Raw genomic sequence first — 20,841 nt, 5'->3', positions numbered from 1 at the left:
AAAATGTTAGTATGCATGTGTGGGGGGCCCCGGGTCTTGACTTTGCTTAGGGCCCCCAAAATGGTAAACACGCCCCTGTCTACACCGGATGCGACAGGCGCGACGTGACATGTCAACCTGCTTGTTCTTAATGGGTTTGTCGTGTCGCATCCAGTATGGACAAAATGTAAATTTATAATGGGTTCTAATACGTTTCTAATGTCTTTTGTCATGTCGCGTTGGTCGCACCTGGTATAGACACGGTGTTAAAAAACAGAAAATCTTTTTGAAATGGTCTCTGTAGTTTGGATTGGATGCTATCATCTACAGTATAATACTACAAAGAGAATCATCTCTGTTTTCAACTTCGCTTTCACAAACGCTTTTAAGGCCAGTTAATCAATCTGCTAAAAAACAACCAAATCAGCCTGCGCTCCTTTTATACAGCTACTGGCATAAAAGCTACTGCCAATTTCAGTTGATTACAACAGAACCAGTTGAAAAGAGCTCTGACACAGTTTCATCCCTTAACACAAATAATCCTTTCACAAAACTGATGCTTGAACCGGTCCTGATGCACATCAGAGCTATAACTGCATGAGATCCCCCTGCCTAGAGCTTCCACATGCCCGCTTCCCATTTGTTCTTATTTCAAGCTCACAATATTGCTCTTTCAAATGCAATAAATCAGTGGGATTGTTCAATTTCCTAATTAGCCTCCTGATGTTGAGAACGACAGCGTAGCTGGCGCTGCTGATGTCCCTGATAATTACCAGCCCTGAAGTCCTGTTCACCGCTGCAGAGGGCTTTTTAATTGCGCTTCCTTTCCATGTTCTTATTTGCTGCGCTCTCCGGAGGGAAAAACATCTATTTATTGCCCTCCTAAGCCCCACAACATCAGCTTTATCATTAGGGCGCTTCGGACTGTGATAATATCCTCATTTATTCTCATAACTGTAGTTTATTAGAATTATCTTATAAACAGTCGGCGATTGAAGGACCTTTTGAATTAAATGTGAATTAAATAAGCGCGCTCTGAGGAATCGGTCTGGGTAGACTCGTGTCGCCGTAGCACTGATAAATCAGGGGTTTGCGGTTATCAGAAGGTCATTGGATGAAACGGACAGATGCTCAAGGGGTTTGCAAGATACGGTAAAAAAAAAGAGAAAACGATTGAGTGTGAACTTGTCGATCCACACATATGCAAAGAGATGATGTTAATGCAAGTTCCTTACTTGACCGGACTGCGCTGTATGTCAGGGTCCACGGCACTGACGGACCCTATGAAGGTTCCCACAGCTGTGTCCTCCTTCACCTTGAATATATAACTGGATTTTTCAAATTGAGGGGGCTCATCCACATCTTCAACGCTGATCCTGACTGTGGCCATCTCTTTATCGTTCAGACTCAGAAAGCGGGGGTCCGGATGCGTGTTTTGCACCTGGATCTGAAGCGTGTACGACTTTTTCTTCTCATAGTCAAGAGGCTGCGATACAAACACAACGATAAACAACCGACTCACTAACACAACTGTTATTTATTGGAAAATCGCCTGAAATCGTTTACCTTCTTTACAGTAAGTATGCCTTCTTGGGTCTTTGTGTCAGTGATGATGTCAAACACGTCCAGTCCATCTCCACCAACCACGGTGTAGTCCATCTCCGCATTTCTGCCGACGTCGGCATCCACAGCTCGGACGGTGCTGACTGGTTTTCCCACTTCAGTGAGCTCTGGAACGTTGAACTGATATATACCTAATATAACACAATTGCAAAACATTAGGGATTATGCTCCTGTCGCACATTTACTGATTAACGCTAATCTTTTTTATCTTTGCGACATCAATGAACATTAACAGTGAACTGTCAGATCATTATGTTGCTGTATCAGATCACATCATATAACATTTCGGCCAATTAAATTGCTGGCAATGCTTACTTTGTATTGTTGTTCTCTCAACATCTATATTTTAATGAATGGCAAATGTGACAAATGCAGTACTGCCTGTTATAATTCTGCTTTGTGCTTACAGCCTAAATTTCTCTGATTAACTGACAGAAAATCTTGTTAAAGCCATTTCTATTTGCACGCAGGCTTAAAAATTTAAAAGAATAGATTTTATTAAGGGAAAACGCAAAAGAGTTACCGAGCTCAGCCCACTCAGTCTATTTAATAAGGATTAACATACAGACCTCATGCTCTTGCTAAAGCCGACAACATACGCTTTTCCCCCTCACACAATGGTCACAAAAGAATTGTATCATATTTGTTTCGTTGAGCTTTGAAGGAATGTCTGATTTGTTACTTGCTGAGGTGTGTGTTGAAATACTGTCATTAAACCACATCCATCTGAAATATGGAATAAACGCCATGCGCACCAGTCTGCTGAAGTTTACGCACCCAAATGATTTTCAAACAAGTTAATGCATGCTTACTTTTCGTAAAACGAGGAGGGTTATCGTTGACATCAGTTAAGCTAATGTTGACCGTGGTGGTGCCTGTTAAGCCCCCCTTCTGGCCGGCCATGTCTTTGGCTTCGATCACCACCTGGTAGTGTTCCCTCTGCTCTCTGTCCATGTCGGAAGGCCCCAGAGCTGTCCGGATTATGCCTGAGGGAAAGAGGGTTTATTTTTATTGGTGTATTTTTCATTATCATCCAGCCCGGTTCCATGCGCTGAGAGAAAGACGACGGCAGAATACAGCAGCTGAGTCCTTTTTGTCTTTGTATAGTGCACTAATTGCATACGTGTATTCAGACTGACATTTTGCCGCAGAGATTATTAAAGACATCAGCTGCTGATTGAGAGATCGCCGCAGGTCCCGAGGAAACAAGACCTTGGATTATTAAGACCGGTGTTTTACAAGCTAAACCAATTTGATCGCAAGCACTTTTAGAGTAACAGAGGACCTTACAGGAGAAAGCAGCCCTTTGGCAAATTAAGTTCTTTTCATAGCACAGAAAATGAATCCTACCATGCATGATTTACAAATGTACAGTAAACAATTAATTTTAACATTTAATTTAAACTTTGACTGTTGTTAACAAAAGGACATTTTATATTATAGTTACCATAGAATCAAAATGGACCCGATTTGCCATCTTCATGCAGATTTTGCTTATTCAAAATTGTTTTATGCATCTTTTTATCCTCTGGAATTACTTCTCTGCTGACATCACTTAAACTTATTCGCTTTGGACAATAGTTAAATGGCCATTACGGCATTATTTTAGCAAATTTACATTCAGGTTACTTCAGTTTAGTATGGCATTGACATGCATGCATTTGACACATTTATCCAAAGTGCATTCACAATATACACATTTTTAGTATGTTTGTTCTTTGGAGACCAAACCCACAACCTTTGCGCTGGTGTAGCACCACGCTTTACCAGTTGAGCTACAGGAACACACAGGTATAAAATGGCCACTTTCATGGCCCAATCGAATGCCTGCATTTTTCTTATTTTATTGCAAGCTTCATGTTGACTCTAAATATGAATTCTGATCTCTGACAGAGATTAATTTATGTGGTACAGGTCCTGCTGTTTCTTTGAATGGATTAACCCCGCCTTTAATGAATATCCCTTTTTTAAGTTTTAGGATTTTATGAGCTCTGGTGTGACACGTACATCATCGTTCCTATTCCATCTGGGCTAAAGCATATCAGTGTTAAGTTGGATACTAATCTGCCATGGGAGCTTTTGTGTTTCAATTTCTCTTTTGTTTAAACAAAGACCTCCGCGGGAAATGTTCCAGGACACACATTAGTGATGATTAAACTCGCCGGGCGAATTTACTCGGCTGAACGGGAGAGCCACAGAGCAACTCTTGCCCAATATGAAATTATATACAAACACGCACGCACACTCTCTCACTGTCTATATTGCCATCTCTGAGAAGACTGATGATGATATAACAGCTCAATGTGGACTGACCTGTATTTGGCTCTACTGAGAAGTATGGGTGACCCTGGCTGATGCTGTAGGTGAGCTTTGCACTGAGGCCAAACATTTCGTCGTCTGCATCCTGGGCGGTGACTTGAGTTACATATGTGCCTAAAACAAAAAATTGCAAATGAATAAGAAATGTGTTTTAAAATTGGTCAATTTCAACTTCACATAAAGCTACTATTCGTATATATAAGATGGAGTATGGCCACTTGTGGGTCACTTTTATGGGCTTTCATGTGCTTGTTAAAGGAATTGTTTACCCAAAAATAAACATTCTGTCATCATTTATTTTGAGAGATGTTTCAGTGTTTTTTATCCATACAATGCAAGCCAATGGGGGCCAATGTTGTTTGCTTACCATCTTCAAAATATCTTCTTTTGTGTTCTTACAGAAGAAAGAAAGTCATACAGGTTTGGAATACACGAGAGAAATGATGAGAGAATTTAAATTTTTGGGTGAACTAACCCTTTCATGCTATAGTCCCTACTCAAAGCTATTGTATGAGAAAGCATCCACCTCACAGTTTTGGGGTAAACATTTGATCTTTTTGATCCTTAAAGATAAAAATACCAAATATTGGATAAATAACGTTTTTGATTTATTTATGATTGATGTGTGCTTACACAATTTTAAACGCATGTTTTCCAAGCTGACAGAACTCACCGATGTGTGACCTCTCAGGCACAGACGCTGTATAAACCTCCTTGTCAAACTTGGGCTCATTGTCATTGATGTCGTGTAGTTTTACAATAAACTCTGTCTCCGGCTCTAGGGGAAGGCCGTTCTTCTTGCTGACAGCCTGAGCTCGGAGACTGTAGAAAGGTTTCTCCTCCCTATCGAGTGTCCTGGTAGCATGCAGATCTCCTGAGTTGGCATCTATCACAAAGATCGTCCCTGCACCTTCACCCGCGAGAACGTACATCACCGTGCCGTCTCCTTTATCCACATCTGAGTGAAGCTGTTGAGAGCAAGCGAGTCAAGCATTTCATCAGCACCTCCGCTCATTCATCCGTTGATAAGGCTCATGAATATGTATTGCATTTGATATTCTGGCTGTATTCAATATCTGCTGATTTTGAAGGAATGAAACAACAAGGAAATTCTACTGGGGGAGTATCAAAAGACAGGTACTCCGTAGTAAATATGTGAAAATGAGTCCTTGTGGAATAGAATTTTGATGGCATATCAGATGAAAGTACTGAAAGTTGAATGTGCAATCAAGGTGAATGCACACCTATTACCAACACTGACACTTCTGTCACATGATATTCGGAAGGTAAATCCTACTTGTTTACTCTTAGTCTCCGAAAGGTGTGCGGTTGAAACACACCTAAGAGTTCTGAATTCATTCCATTCCAAAAAAGGTGGGATTGATTGATAGGAACGTCACCTTTCAGAGGTCTGATTTGATTAACTTTTACAATGGCATCTGATTGAGAATTGAATGAGTTATTTGATCCTTCTTTCCACTTGAATGAGCAGCTTTGTGACAGCAAAATAGGGTGGTAAAATACAAAAGACCATTCAAACACAATAACTCCATTGCTCTTGGTGACTTTGCCAGTGAACGTTTTAGAAACGACTGATTCTACTCCACTTTCTCGGGTACATGATCTAGACACGAACTGTTCAAAACAACGAGAGCTTTATCAATTCTGCGCTTACACCGGATGGTGACCCTTTGTAAAGCTTTATTATGAGATTATTATGAAATTCTGATTGAATGAGCTTCATTCAAAGCTTTTTAAAATGCGAAAAAAAACCGCACACCCTTTGACCGCAGTGTTTAATGCATCTATGCTATTAACGTTGTTTTAAAGCTTGGCAACCATAAACACAGTTTATCATACACACTATGATATTATATACTGTCTGTTATTGTTTTGACATTAACACAACATATCTCAATGCACAAAATGATTATACCACACTTACAGTGACAGTTGACCCCAAGATAAAAATTGTGTCATTATGTATTTACCATCATGTTGTTTAAAACCTGTATGACTCGTGCATTGTATTTTAGAAATGTATTAGAATGTTTAGAAATAAATTTGATTTTTATTAGAAATGTCTTAAAGACGTTTAGAAATAAGTTAGAAATGTTTTTTTTCTTCCATACAATGCAAGTCAATGGGCTTCGGTGTTGTTTGGTGACCAACATGCTTCAAAATATCTTCTTTTGCGTTCTGCAGAAGAAAGTCATAGAGGCTTGGAATGACATGAGAGTGAGTAAACTATGAAAGATTTTTTGGGGGATGAACTGTCCCTTGAAGGAGGTCTTTTTAACCATATAAAACCACTCTACTAGAATCTTATGGCAGATCATTTTCGAACGTGTAAGCCAGGGGTATTCAAAATCTTCAAGGTAATAATTTGTCGCATTTATATTGCGCTTTTCTGGGTACTCAAAGCGCTTTACAGGGAAGGCGGGAATCTCCTCAACTACAACCAATGTGCAGCATCCACCTGGACGAAGGTAAGTACCATCTTTGATCATTATTAGAACATCCATGACATCACAATGTGCTTTCAATGTTAATCAGCATCACGGACATATTTAAAGGCAAGCATACAAATTGTGAGTGAAATTATGTCAATTTGTGTCAAAAAAAACTTTAAGGGCTAACTTAATATAATGTCATGCCATTATTGCTGTGTCTGTTCAGTGTTATCAGTGTGGACACACCCTCATTGCTGAAGTAATAATGTAGGCTATGCATTAGCATCAATAAACACTGAAATAAACAGAAATGGTAAACACAATTTAAAATGGAAAAAAAAAACCCATTTAAATGTTTTTTCTTCATATGTTCAGTGTAATTTCCTAAGTCATGTAGCAGAGCATCTGGAGCCAGAGTGTGAACTTGTGCTCTAATCAACAGTGCTGAGGTGTTATCTGTTATTCTAATCTTTGATCCTCTGCACACCTCTGAGCTTGAGCTGCTCTGTGATGGACCAGGGAGGTCAGTTTTCATTCTGTTTCTTATCTTAAATCCAGCAAGGCTCTACACTGGAGATTTCTTCATGTGCCTACCTGTACTTTTGATCATTCTCTGTTTAATAACTTCAGAGACAGAATCAAAAGTGATGAAACCAAATCTGTCTCCAACGACATTGCTCCTTCAACTTTGCTCGGACCTACATCGAAACATGATCCCCTTACCTTGCCGATGTACTGATAGTCCGCTCCTGTGTATTCCTCCTGTAGAAAAAACTGCTTCCACATCCAACCTCGTTTGGACCGTCTGAGCGCCTCCGTGCCTTTGTGTTTTCCCTCCTCAAGTTCTTTGATTTTTCTTCGAACCGGTCCTCTCGAAAGAGAAATTGCATCCACGCTCAGGTGCATGCACGCCCACAGAAGAACCACAATCCAAGTCCTCATCTTTCCTGCTCTTAGGGTGTCTTACAAGTGATGATGATCCTATCTTCCAAAGTTACAATGTTCTGGAGGGCACCCTCATAGTTCTTTCTGCAGCCACACGCTGTACCTGAAAGGAAATTGAGAAACTATCACGTACTGGCTGAAGAAGTGCTGCTAGAAATCTTTTCCCTCCTAATTAAAGTAATTGTATTTCTTTTTTCCTTGTAATCTGTCATACTGCCATGTTGGTCGGAACAGCACCCAAGTTTTTCACCTACTGTTGCACTTGTGTATATGGTTGAGTGACAATAAAGGGATTTGATTTGATTTTAATAAAGGCAACCTGAGCTTCTGTATCATCCATCAACCATTCCCTTATTAAACGTATCTCTGGAACACACTCAATAAAATAGCAGTTCTGCAAAAACCAGTGGCTGAGGCTCTGATACCTATATAATTGCCATTCCACATTTACCAAGTCTAAAATGAGAGGCCATTCAAAGCGCCGAGCAGCACTTACGTGATAAAAGGCAGAAAAGCTTTTTTTGCGCATCCAGCCATTAACCCCAGTGTCCTAAAATACAGCGAAGCAGGCCGATGGCCGAGCTCTCGCAAATCTGAAATCAATTAATCAATACGCATGCTCTCTAAATGCCCCACTTTAAAGATCTAAACACTTGCAGCGCTATTGAGTTCAGCTGCCCTACAAACATAAAGCAGGGAGGGTTGCGGTGATGCGTGCTGGGTTTTATCAGCATGCATGGTCACAATAGCCCGCTGGATCTCAACTGACCTGCTGGAACGCCAGTCTGAGAGACAAAAGCATCCTGCCACCCCATAATAATCAGCAATCAACACGTTTCCTGTTTTCGCTCTGCAACCGAACGCCCGCCCTTACTGCCTCTCACACTTTATCAAGCAGATTGCCAATGTGATTGCGTAGAGCGAAGAGGAGATGCAGGCCTCTCTATGAATTGCATTTTATGACCTCGGTTTTCGAGTTACAATATTGCTCGTGACATCGGCGCACTGCCTCTGACTCGCTGTAAAAATGCAGCGGGTCAACATCAGATGGATTCAGATGGAAATGCACAATTGTAATGCCGAATTGACTTTCATACTTCCACGTATGACTGAAATGGTACCGCTATTCCCCTAATAGCGCTTTCCATTAGCTCCATTATGCTCTGCTTTATGAATTGGCCTAATTGAATTAGGTTACAATACTGTAGATACTGGGGAATATTGATTTGCTGTCAAACTCAATGAGCTAGAAATGATCACGGGAGCTCTATGTATGTATTAATATGAGAGTGGTTTGGCTCTACCTGTGTATTTCAGTACAAATGGGACGACACAGACCCTCTCATGTCCGACAAATGTAGTTTATTCGTGCTGGTCTTTTAGTCAAACCCAGGCAGCCATTTTGCTCAGTTCTGTGACCTGGCAAATCCCTTGACACGGTCCTGCCGGGGGAACTCAGCTGGATCTAAAGCGGTTTTGTTACACGGTGTGTCAGGGTGAACAGACACAGTTTCCGCCACAAAATGTCTGCTCGTTCATTTACAAGTCCATCCTGCTGCGAGAGAGATGGATAGTGAAGGGTGGAAATTCCCCCGCTGTACTTAAACACAAGCACAAACCTTTGAGAGCTCAATGGGATGCTGCGGTTTCACACAGCACTTCATTTAACAGGCCCACTGTTGTGTCATTTTTGAAAGCCCCACCATGGTCACTTTAAGAGCCTAGTAATATACAGTGAACTTCAGAAGTCTATTACCACAGTGAAAATCTGGATGTACAGTAAGTCTGAAATTCTGAACATAATTTAATCTTGAAAATAACCAGAACGTTTAATGTAAAATTAATAAGAAATATTTACGGTCCTGTACTGTTGGTCAGTATAGTCAAAAAGACAACTTTGTGGAATTTATGCTAATGAAAATGCTTTATGCCATTCAACCAAAAGAGGGAAATACAAAATAATCAAAACATTCCAGTTATTTTTTTAAATAATATTTACTTACTATTACTATTTATTTTACAGAATTTATTAGCCTTAATGTTAGTTAATACAAATAGATAATTGACACCATGTGTCCTATTGTGGGAGAGCAAAAGAAAACAAACTGTTAATAATATATTATTTAATAGTATTAATTTTATAATATAAAATAGCACAAGAGGGATTTATCGTTATTGTTATTTTTTTCTAAATTTTTGCAATGTCACACCATAGGACTGACGCTTGCGGTTTATTTGTCAACTATCCAAACACAGTTGTTCATTGTATGTTGATTTAAATGTGTTCATAAATGTTGCAATTAACATTAAGATGAATAAATGCTGTATAAATATTGTTAATTGTTACTTCATGTTAACTATTGTAGTTAACCAACTGTACTTGCGTATTTAAAGTATTTATTAATTAATTAATGTGCATTGTCCCTTCATATAAATAAATAAAATAATAATGAAAAAATTGTGATTTTTGGGGGGAGAGAAATACAAAATAGAAGCATTTTCACAAAGACTTTAAGACTTCACTGCAAACAGACCCATTTTAAACAGATTTACGTGCAATTTTTTAATAACTTTTTCATGTTGCAATTACTGCAGCGCTAAAGCAATTAAGTCGTCAGGTGCCTGTCATAAACAACGCCATGGCAGTCTGATATCCAATACGCAGACTAAACAAATTAACCTCGGAGGCATCTGACTTGTATCTGGCTGAATGTTATCTGCTGTTATTTTCAGATCAGGCAATTTACCGAGCAATCTGACCTTGAGACATCAGTTGTCCTATTTTTTTTATTTTACTTTTTTTTTGGCTTCAAAGACACGGTCTCCTCCGAGGCCCTAGGGACCGTGAGCGGAAGGGTGGGGGCCGGGTGTGGGACTGACAGGTAAGAATAGGAAGACTGCCGACACCTGTGGCGGTCGCAGGGAGAGAGAGGGGAGAGGGAGGCGGGGCCCCAAGCGTGGCCCTCACTGTAAGCTCTGCCACGCTGCAGACAGCCACAGCAGCCCTGATAAGTCCCACAGGGGCAATTAGGACTGAGAGAAGCAGAATGTCAGCCACAGGCAGCAAGGAGGGAGGCGACAGGTAACAAGTCTTGCTGCGAGAACACAGACCAACAGAGCAGAGAGACACAGATCTAGCTAATGCCACACACTGTCTCCAGGCTCACTATTATAATGAATAAGGCACCGGACCACCAGCCATTAACTAGAAAGAGTCGACTCCAAAGCTCTTAAATAGGTCATTCCTGTTTGCATAGCCATCCTACGTGATATAACGTCTCATGATAGCGATAGCATAAATGTTTGATTTCCTACATGAATATTTTTTTGTGCCTTTCTAACCAATGCTCGTCTTTTCGCTTCGGGCTACATCGCATCTTAACGAAAACGCTAAGAGAAAAATCTCAAGCTAGTTTTCATCTCGCTCGAGCAAATGGTAGGAGACATATGCCATGTTTGATTGCGGCTCCCTTCCTACCGCCAAGCAACAGTGCGCGAGAGGTAAAAGTCGAGATCAGGTGAACACAAATTCAGTCAGTGTGATACACTTAAACACATCCAAGCTTCTCTTCGGTCCATTCAGTGCACTTGCCAGCCGTGTAGCATATCGGTGTCATTCCCCAGGGCATAGCGTGTAATCGATATTTATTGATTTGTCTGTTTGGGGGAAAAGGGCTGTCTAGACAGCTGGGTTTTCGAATGCTAAGGTATCACTTATCCCGCAACGGTCTTGCTTGGCTGTAAGTGACGATTGATTTATTCATTTTAGACATAAGTTTTCCCCATATCTGACCTAGCCTACATTTGCCAGTGCTATTTTTACGCTTTGCTTAAGGTTTACATACAACAACAAGTTTGTCTGGCAGCGACAGGACTATGATTCAAAATCAGCGGAGAGCCGATGCTGTGGTTTTTTGTAGACAGAATTGGAGCGTAAAATGGCACATAATATTGTTGTGTTTATTTGTTAGGACACAGCGTGGTGAACAGTCGGGTCAAAGGAGTCCACCTACGACCACGACATTAATGAACTGCTGTAAATTTGTGATTGGTAAATAACTTGCATTGGTTGTGTGCTAAACAAGTATTCTAAGTGGTGCATTTAGATTGCATGAGCTAAAGGTTTAGTAGATATTTTGAAGAATGGTGGTAACCAAACCACAGCAGGGCCCATTGACTTGAATTGGTTTTGTGTCCATACACTAGAAGTCAATGGGTACCGCCATTGTTCAGTTACCAACATTCTTCAAAGTGTCTTCTTTAGTTTTCTGCAGAAGAAATAAAGTCATACAGGTTTGAAATGACAAGAGGGTAAGTAAATGATGACAGAATTTAAACTATCCCTCTACTAAACTAAAAAAGAGACAACAATACTTTACAGTATAGCTTCCGTTGCTACAGCGTGTGTAACATAATTATATAAATAAAATGTATTTACATAGTTAAGATGGCATATAGTTACAGTAAGATGATGCACTGGCTTGCTCAATAATGACATTACCTGGAACACCTAGAAAACGTAGAGACTAGAGAGTACATAAATTAATTTGCTAAATGACTGTAGGTCATTTTTGCTTCTTGTTTTAGTTAGCGCCTCAGTGGGGAATATTATGTAAAGGAAACAAGGTTCTAGAATATCTTTATATCTACTAAAATATTGCCATTTCCTTAAAGCTGATTTGCAACAATGCTCATTCTTAAAAGTAGGGGTGTGACAAAAAACTTTCCCCACGAGATGAGACACCAGATCTGGTTCACGTGAACAAAACAAGATTTTTTCACTATTTTTCAGAAATCCTCAATGACGGAATATATAAGGGATGCACCGAAATTAAAATTCTTGTCTGAAGCCGAATAAAAATGAAACACTTGGCCGAATACCAAACATGGCTTTTCGCATTTCTTCTCTTTATTTAGCCTATTTTTTCACTATTGTATAAACTGAATGGTCAAAATGTGCTTTTTATATTTTGTCTTGCTTTTCAATATAATTACAATATAACTTAAAATTAAAATTGAGCAAAACAAGTATAGGCTAAATTAAAACAAAAACATGTAGCCCTCTCCCTTCTTGAAAAGCATATATTATGCCTTTAACTGACTGCTGAAAGAATGTACTGTACTCTGTACCCCTACAACAAAACACAAAATTATTTTAAAAAAAATCCTTGCAAGCTATTTTGACTGACAACCATTTCAGATCACGTCTCTCCTCCTAACTCCACCCACAAAAGATTACTGTCACTGTTTTCTCAGAAGGTGCACTCGTGGCCGGGATGCACAGAACATACTTTGACAAGATGTTTAGTACAGGGAACTGTGTGCATGCGACCAGAGGCGTATTAAGACCTCATGGTGCCCCTGGGCAACAGCCCCAGAGGTGCCTCCCCATCAACCCACCTACCCACACGAAAGAATCCACTCATTAAAAGATTTATATATTAAAAGATTTTCAAGCATTTTTAACAATTAGGCCTACTGTAGTTAAGGGGCACCTGCTTTGTGTTGTAATGTTACATTTCAGGTTTTGATGTAGTGAAAAAAAATCACTAACATTTTTTAACAGGTGTAAATGTTGTGCGTGCCACGACACACACACACACGCACACGCACACACACTATAGTTTGCATGTATGTATTCACATTAGGGGGACAATGGAACAATGTACAGATTTTCAGGACATTGGGACTTTAATTCACCAAAGTGGCATTCACCAGATTACAATGTATAGCAAGGTTATTCATAAAAATAACATGAAACGTTATTGTTACTATTTTAACTGCTATACAGCTATTCAAACGCTCTATTTAAGCACAGTATGTGTATATTCTTCTTACTAAACGATCACATAAGTACTAAGATAAAAGTGTACTCCACTAAACAGGACACATATGAATTGATTGCTATAGTGATGACACCGACCGTTCTTCACTTTCACTTTCACTTTAAAACCCAGGTTTGGATCTTAAATAGTGGCCTTACCTCCACGTACTATTAGCATACATTATTGGCACTATAACATCTTATTTCTGACGCATGCCATGTATATATACATTTATTAATCAGTGCTAATCCCCGCGTTTTTAGTCGCCGCTACAACAATGCGCTCTGCATCGTTCCCGCTTCCATCTGTTTGAAGATTAAAGTGTAGGCTACACGAAAGACGACTCACCTCATAACACTCACTTGTGATTGGCTGAATGTTAATTCACTCAAATCTATGTAACTAACCAGATAACATGGGCGGGAATATTGGCGGAGGTGTGTCGATAAAGTGCGGAGGACAGAACCATTTTTATCTGAAAGTGGGGGTATTCCCGCACATGGTGCCACGCCTATTTAGCGCAGATGCGTGACTTAAGTTTTAAAAAACAAATGCTTATGTACATTTATAAAAAAAATATTTTGTATTGCGGGTTTATTTGGTGCCCCTAAAGTCTTGGTGCCCCTGGGCACTTGCCCAATTGCCCATATGGTTAATCCGCCTCTGCATGCGACCACTGTATGATGTCAAAGGATGTCTCGAGCGGCGGGGCTACTGTCAGACCGCCCGTTCCATGAAGTACACAAGTTACCGACCGGTAAAGACGCTTACATTCAGAAATTTACTCCAGCGTGGCAAGTTCCGTGCTGTGTCTTTTTCTGACACTTAAAAATGCTCCACACACTGCTGATATTTTTGCTGCATTAATAAAGCGTCTCTCTCTTTCTCTCTCTCTGCATTGGTTGCTGCTTGATCATATCACACGTCATGTTCAGAAAAATGTATTCGGCCATTTCACTTAATATTTTCGGTTGCCGAACATTCGTTGCATCCCTAGAATATATGAAAAGATAGTCTTTTATTTAACTGAAAATCACAAAATGCATAAAAATTTGGGCTGAATTTGAAATCAGCTTGTGATATTTTAATGAATTATAATATGATTTAAGTGGTGCACGCGTAAAAGAGATGTGTTGATATTAACACACTGTTTGTGTTGATTTTGTGTAAAAAACAGAGTGTGGGGGCAGCTTTAATACTAATTTCACCATCACACTCCATCATGTGATATCACAAGCTTTTCACCTCAACAATAAATCTTGTCACTGGCACGTCACACCCCTAGTTAAAAGCAATTTAGAAATGAAACTAAATTGGATAAACTCACTTTGTTTACACTGTCTTATTCCTTTATTCTTAAATTCCATGGGTATACTGTCCTAAAAGTGCTACATAAAAAAATTAAGTACTATAATTCAAAGGTTTTTCAGCCAATAGTATTTAATCCATGACTCAATTGTTCATGCCAATGGTAAAAAGTAACTAGGCATGTGATTGGATTTCTGTTGGTGCTTAACCTATAAAGTTACCACACCATTAAGAGACTTAATCCTCAAACCTCGGCCCTCCAACACACAAGTGTCCCCGACCCTCCACCATAATCTTCTCAGCAACATGTGCGCCCTAATCTCAACAGTAGGCGATAATGGACTCAAATGTTGGAGGTCTTTTTTACTCAATTGGACGGCCATGTGCACACCAACACAATTAGTGTCAGGGAGTGCTGCCCATACCAGATGGGTCCGCTTAATTACGTAACGAGAGAGGCCATAATGTGATCTGGAAGCAATGTTGTGCCACTGACTCAGAATCTGCTTTTCCTGCTCGGCCACCATAATGGCGAATGCGTGTGGTTTTGACACACAAATTGCCTGGAGTGGACCGTACTGTGTGGTGAATTAAAGCAATTTAGCCGAACCTGCTAAAATCAAATGTCCCTCAAATCCCCATTTAGCCACCCGCCATTCACTTGCTCATGAGGTGGACCCGAGCGTGTCGCGGGCTGCAGCCTGCCTTTCCCTTGTCAATTCATGCAGACTGTTCAAACAGATAGCGCCAAACACCTGTTAACCTTTGTGTCGCTGTGGCATTGGCATTTACAGTGGTGCTGGAAAGGTTCCCCTGTAATCCCATAACATCATAGTGGGGTGTTTGTTTAGGGCTCCCCTCGTGAACGCCGCGAGAAGCCGTGGGAACTGCAGTTTTACGGCCTGGGTGTAAAGAGCACGGCGGGAGCCCGCAAGACAGCAGTCTCCCTCCAACATTGTGATTCAACTCTGGAATGCAGCCCCCATTGCAATGCAAATGTCCCTGCGTCTCGTCTTTTTGCGAGCGCGCGTTTACGCGAGTGCTTGTTTACTTGTCACTTCGGCGACTGACAAACACCCAAATCACAAACACAGTGTTAATAGAGTTTGCCGGGGCTGTCATAGTCAAACAGTCTGTTTCTCGGATCATAGTTGATATTTATTGTGTGTTCTTCTATCCCGAAGGCCCTTTTACAGCTTGACAAAACCATTAACTCATCCGTAGATTCACAACATCTTGTAAGTGTGGCACCTTGCCTTGCGCTCCAGGCAGCCGTGTGGTTGTTTAACCCCAGACTACGTTTCAATTTATGGCCGGGATGTACGTGAAGGTATCTAAATGAAATAGTTCCTGACCGAGTCTTAATTCATTGTGTTTCTGATGCCTCTAACCCTCGCTTTGTAGGAGACAGGAGTTTTACAATCAAGGTAACAATGCTTCCATTTCCAAAGGTCACACCATGTCATCTTGATTGCTATCACAACATGGTTTGACATTTGATTCTGCATCTAAGTTGGTATTATTGTTTTGGCCCCATGCGAGAAAAAAATAAAAATATATATCAACTGAAATAATCAATAATGACATTTATTGACATTAACAAACCGCAGCAATAAAAATTGAAAACGCTCTGTGACCACAAAAAACCCCAAAACAACGTGCGAGCAGCAACTGGAATGTCTCGGAATTAAAAGCCAGCTTGTTCAAGGCGAGCGGGGAGCAAAGGTTAAAGGATGTTGATTAAAACTCTTTCTATTCTCTTTGCCTGAAACCACCATCGGATCTGCCAGGTTATTAGTCGGTGCTCTTCTTTTACAAAAGACATTGCTTTATTCTTTCCACAGTAGACCGTTCCTCAATTACCAAAAAAACACATGAACCATACAGTAAATTTGAACAGGACGCTTGTATTTCTTGCCCTTTCGTGCTTGGGGCTTTTGACCACATTCCGACTCCGCACTAATAACTATTTGCTTTTGTGCCGTGTTTCTGCTACGATAGTTTGTCTTTTCAAGGCCAAATGTATCTGTAATGCAGTTTGCCTTTGCAGCAGAATGTGGCAATATCCACCAGTCTAGGTTTGAAACTGCAATTGCTCATCAGAATGGTCTTTTTAGGTGCTAGAGATATCACACATCTAGGGTGATTGTGAAAATTGGAGAGATTTGGTGTCGATTTGGACTGGCTCGTGTAAGAAGAGAAAGCAATCAATTGATAGAACCATGACAACCGAAAGGCACTAATGATATTAGCCTATATTTGTGCTTGTAAGTGGAATACATGATTGGACGCTGCCTGTGCAAAAAGTACATCTTTGACAACTCAGCTCTGGTGAGTAATTAGGTGCAGCCAGATACCGTGGACATTGTTTCGAGTTCTAAAGGGGGAAGGTCCTTAGTTATGCAAATCTAGACTCTATTACAAGAGGCTACTCTAAAGGATACATCCCCACACAGTGGGCTGTAGTGTTCAGCGCGCTTTATCTCAAATACCAACCAGCAGATAATTAGCCACACACGATTTCCATGCAAGTCGTCACTTTCCTTCCAAACCTTGGACGTCAAAATTTGAATGTGACTAATAATGATTTATGGCAAAAAGCGAAATGCTACTTTGTGTCACATAGCAGACATATGGAGACAGTTAGAGTTGTCTTACATGTAAATATAAAAAATGATTCCACATATCACATGCGTACATGAGTGGAGAGCTCAGCTTCAACGTGTACCAGCCACAGCGGATCACATCAACCGAGACAGCTGAGCGAAGTTACTCATTCGTAATTCACGAATCAAAAGTCACTTCAAACGTGCATGAAGAACTTTGAGGAGAAATTTTGATTAAAGGTCTTCGGCTAATAATAAGGATGCTTTGTGAAAGCATTCCTCTCAACATTAACCTGGATGACACAAGCCAACGTATCCACAAACGTTTGATTGATTTAAACGTTGCCCCTCCCTTTGGTGAACCGTACACCGCTGGAGAGTTTCAGTGAAGTTGACTTAAATTGCCGGGGTTACTGTGATTAAAAGCTAAAGCTGGGGAAGTCGCAGGTCACATGCAAAGCAGTCATGCGCTCGCTGAATAAATCATCTTACATAAATGCAGCCATGGCAGGACTTCTTCAACATGATGTCATCAGCAGTCTCGCTTCACACAGCGCGCTCACAAAAAGAGCAAGCCATCCTTATTTATTCCAAAGCACCAGCCCTCATGGCGGAAATATTCATTGTGAATTTCCAATTCCGTTTCAAGTTTGTTTTTCATTATCAATGCTATTTTCCCCTCCAAATTCTCTCACACCCTCTGTGATCTGCCCTGTCATCTTATGTACTGACTGATGTGAGGGGTATGCTATGGAGGACGCACCGAGCTTTCATTTATCAAGGCCATTTTTGATAGGGACAATGCGGATGAAAGAATACAACAGCACCAGTCTGTTGGATGTAAACTTATTATCACAGACACCGAACATATTTCCCTTTGTGAGGCCATTTAAAGATTCACGTAGTACGTACAAACCTCGCTCCAAATGTTGCAAATTAGTAAACAGCGACAAAACACAAACTAACCAGGAAACTAAAAACAGATAGCAGGCGAGGAATGGGTAAAGAAAATCCATCACATTGTATTCAGCTAAGGTAGGTGTAGATAAACGCTGTTCTATTGATTTTTAAAGTGTTCTAACGTCAGAACAGCAAATTAGTTTTAAACTCTTGCTTCGCTTTTGTGGGTTTTTTTGGGGTTGTCACCATCTGAAAAAGCACTTCATTTTGGGGATATCCAGTATTTATGAGGCTTTCCATAAATGGGCTAAAAGCACAAGTGAGGTTCATAAATCACTCTTGGGTGAAATTAATCACATTGATGCGCTAATCAATGTTATCCTGCTTCATCTCCTGCAAGCAAACACAGCAAAGTGTGGCCCATTGTCTAGGTGACAGATAGCGCAGATCTAATTATCATACAAAGCCAACTAAAACATTTACATACAAGCAAGACACTCAGTGTGAAACTTATGATGGAGAAAAAAGAAACTAATGTCTATTTGTTTCTAAAAGATCATATTTTAAATATGCTTCATACTTGGTATAACATTGTCATTTATGGGTTTTTTTTATTTGAGTGATAAAAACAAAAAAAACCCCTCAACTTTAAGTTACAAAAATGCTCATGATAAAAAGCAATAAAAGGCATTTCACAATCAAAAATGAACTTTATTCTCCCTCCAAACGTGAGGTGGCTTGTTGTGAGGGAATTTCAGTAAGGCCATTTGGTTCATCTGTGCAGACTTTGGTAAAACTAAGTACAACCTGAAATGAATTCTAACCATTTGACTATTAGCTTACTCAATATTCTCACATACAGTATTACGTTTGTGTGAAATGTATTTTTATAAACTCCTTTTTGAAAACTGGATTCTGTAAATACCCAACAATATTTGCATTATTTTAAATTAAAATAAAAAGTAAAATTTGTAATGAGAAAGTTTCCTAAAAGGACTGTCAATAAGGTGTTCTTAACTTCAACGATATCTTGCAGTTGGCTGACGGTCTTGAATCTTTGCATCCTAAGACTATTGACAAAGTGTTGTTTTACACTTTGTATTATGAGATAACAATTAGTTTATGCATTAGCTACATTAACTGGTGTAGTTTTTCAGCGTTTATTAATCTTTGCTAATGTTAGCTAATATCATTCATGTTAGTTCATGATGCATTAACTAATGTTAACAGCTACAATGTTTGATTAAAAAAATGTATTAGTAAATGCTGAAATGAACATGAACTATGATGAATAAATGCTGTAGAATTATTGATCATTGTTAGTTCATGTTAACTAATGCATTAACTAATGTTAACAAATACAACCTTATGTAAAGTGTTACTGACTTTACAATATCATCAATAATAATCATCATTAGAAATAATCATATCTAACAGGCCTACATCTGGCCTAAAATCCACCACTGCACAACCAACCAACCAATGCACAAGCAACACCACAGGATCATATATACAGTATATGAAATGACAGATATATTACAGTGTGCCAAATCTATAGTCATTCACAGGATTTAAACTGCATTACTGCAGAGTCTGTGAAAATGAAAAATTATCTTCTCTTAGGCTACTACATAAATGCATTATATTAATAATATATTAAATACATACAGAATCTTTTTATTAGACCACACACACACACACACACACACACACACGCGCGCGCACACACAAGAAAAATGAATGCATCTAGAATTCCACAAGTGCCAGAAATGATGACCCCCATACAGAGCCACAACCTGTTCACAACAGCGTCGTACGTACGAATATGAAAGTTATCGTCGTATAGTTTTGACAGGGCTGACATTGAAACAAGCTACGTATAGGCTATACAGAAACAGGATTCAACAAAGCAACACTGAGCCTCTGTCGCATGTAGTTAACCTCTAAACTGACTGTCACGGATAAAACAGTATAGCCAATAACAGATGTTGTTTGTGTTGCCTATGTAGAAAGACATTGTTCGGTGTTATCGTGTCGGATTTGAAATGTGAATAACTGTAAGCGCATTCATTATAGGCTATTCCGTTCCGTTCAACAGATAGACCGCGGATAGATACAGCTTAAAACTACAGTAGCACAAACTTTCTTCAAACAATCATTTTAGATGATTGTGTCACATTAGGAATTAACGCATAACAAATAACAGTTACGAAAACATCAATGTCGACTGGAGGCCTGTCTGTTTGGTTTATCATTACGACCTTTGTCAAACTAAAGCCAACAGTGCCAATAAATCTTTAGCATGTAAAAATTATTTTCGGTAAATACTGCTTGCATGTTCTGCTATTATAAACATCCCTCTTGTGTTGCTTCGTAGTTTAAAAAGTATTCGGGCCAATTCTGACAGCATCAATCTACGCGCATCCTCGAAAGTCAGCTACCGCGCACAGGTCAAACATCGCATAAATATTTAATGCGATCTGCTCATTTAAACGCACGAATAGGTAAGTTAAATCCATTTCACTTAACTTACCTCCGTGCTGATGGGTAGAGGGGTAGTCCTGCTTTTTATGCGCATCCGCTGAGTGCAGTGAAGAGACTGTACTATAGTCCTCTCGTCCTCTCTCTCTAGCCCCTCCGTCTCTCTCCTCCCCTGCGCCGCGCGCAGCATCAGCGCTCTCTGAAGGGGACAAGGGCGCTGATTGGCTGTCACTCGCAGCGCGAGGACTGAGAGGGATCGCGAACATCACCCGATGCCAAAGTTGTTTGAAAATTAAGCCTGCGTTTATGATATCGTCGAGATATTTGGGTCAGTCATATTAACTTTCCACTTATTTCACATTTTTTACGAATCTATTGAATGATTAAGGTCCTTTAAAAATA

At 39.9% G+C, this 20,841-nt stretch overlaps 1 protein-coding gene across 1 annotated transcript in view; it reads right to left on the bottom strand.

The window, feature by feature from the left end:
* Positions 1 to 20,597, bottom strand: part of cdh6 (cadherin 6) — a 33,625-nt gene extending 13,028 nt beyond the window's left edge. The window contains exons 1-7 of the mRNA XM_057334480.1: positions 20,492 to 20,597; positions 7,098 to 7,422; positions 4,595 to 4,889; positions 3,916 to 4,035; positions 2,415 to 2,588; positions 1,546 to 1,733; positions 1,215 to 1,465 (exon numbers count right to left, since the gene is read on the bottom strand). Of these exons, the coding sequence (XP_057190463.1) occupies positions 1,215 to 1,465; positions 1,546 to 1,733; positions 2,415 to 2,588; positions 3,916 to 4,035; positions 4,595 to 4,889; positions 7,098 to 7,316 (1,247 nt within the window). The 5' untranslated portion in view covers positions 7,317 to 7,422; positions 20,492 to 20,597. The remainder of the gene's footprint in view (positions 1 to 1,214; positions 1,466 to 1,545; positions 1,734 to 2,414; positions 2,589 to 3,915; positions 4,036 to 4,594; positions 4,890 to 7,097; positions 7,423 to 20,491) is intronic.
* Between the last annotated feature and the right edge of the window lie 244 nt (positions 20,598 to 20,841).

The sequence above is a fragment of the Triplophysa rosa genome, linkage group LG5, assembly GCF_024868665.1.
Source record: "Triplophysa rosa linkage group LG5, Trosa_1v2, whole genome shotgun sequence".
Classification (NCBI taxonomy): domain Eukaryota; kingdom Metazoa; phylum Chordata; class Actinopteri; order Cypriniformes; family Nemacheilidae; genus Triplophysa; species Triplophysa rosa.
The sequence above is the reverse complement of the archived record's forward strand: the minus strand, read 5'-3'. Positions and strand labels throughout refer to the sequence as shown.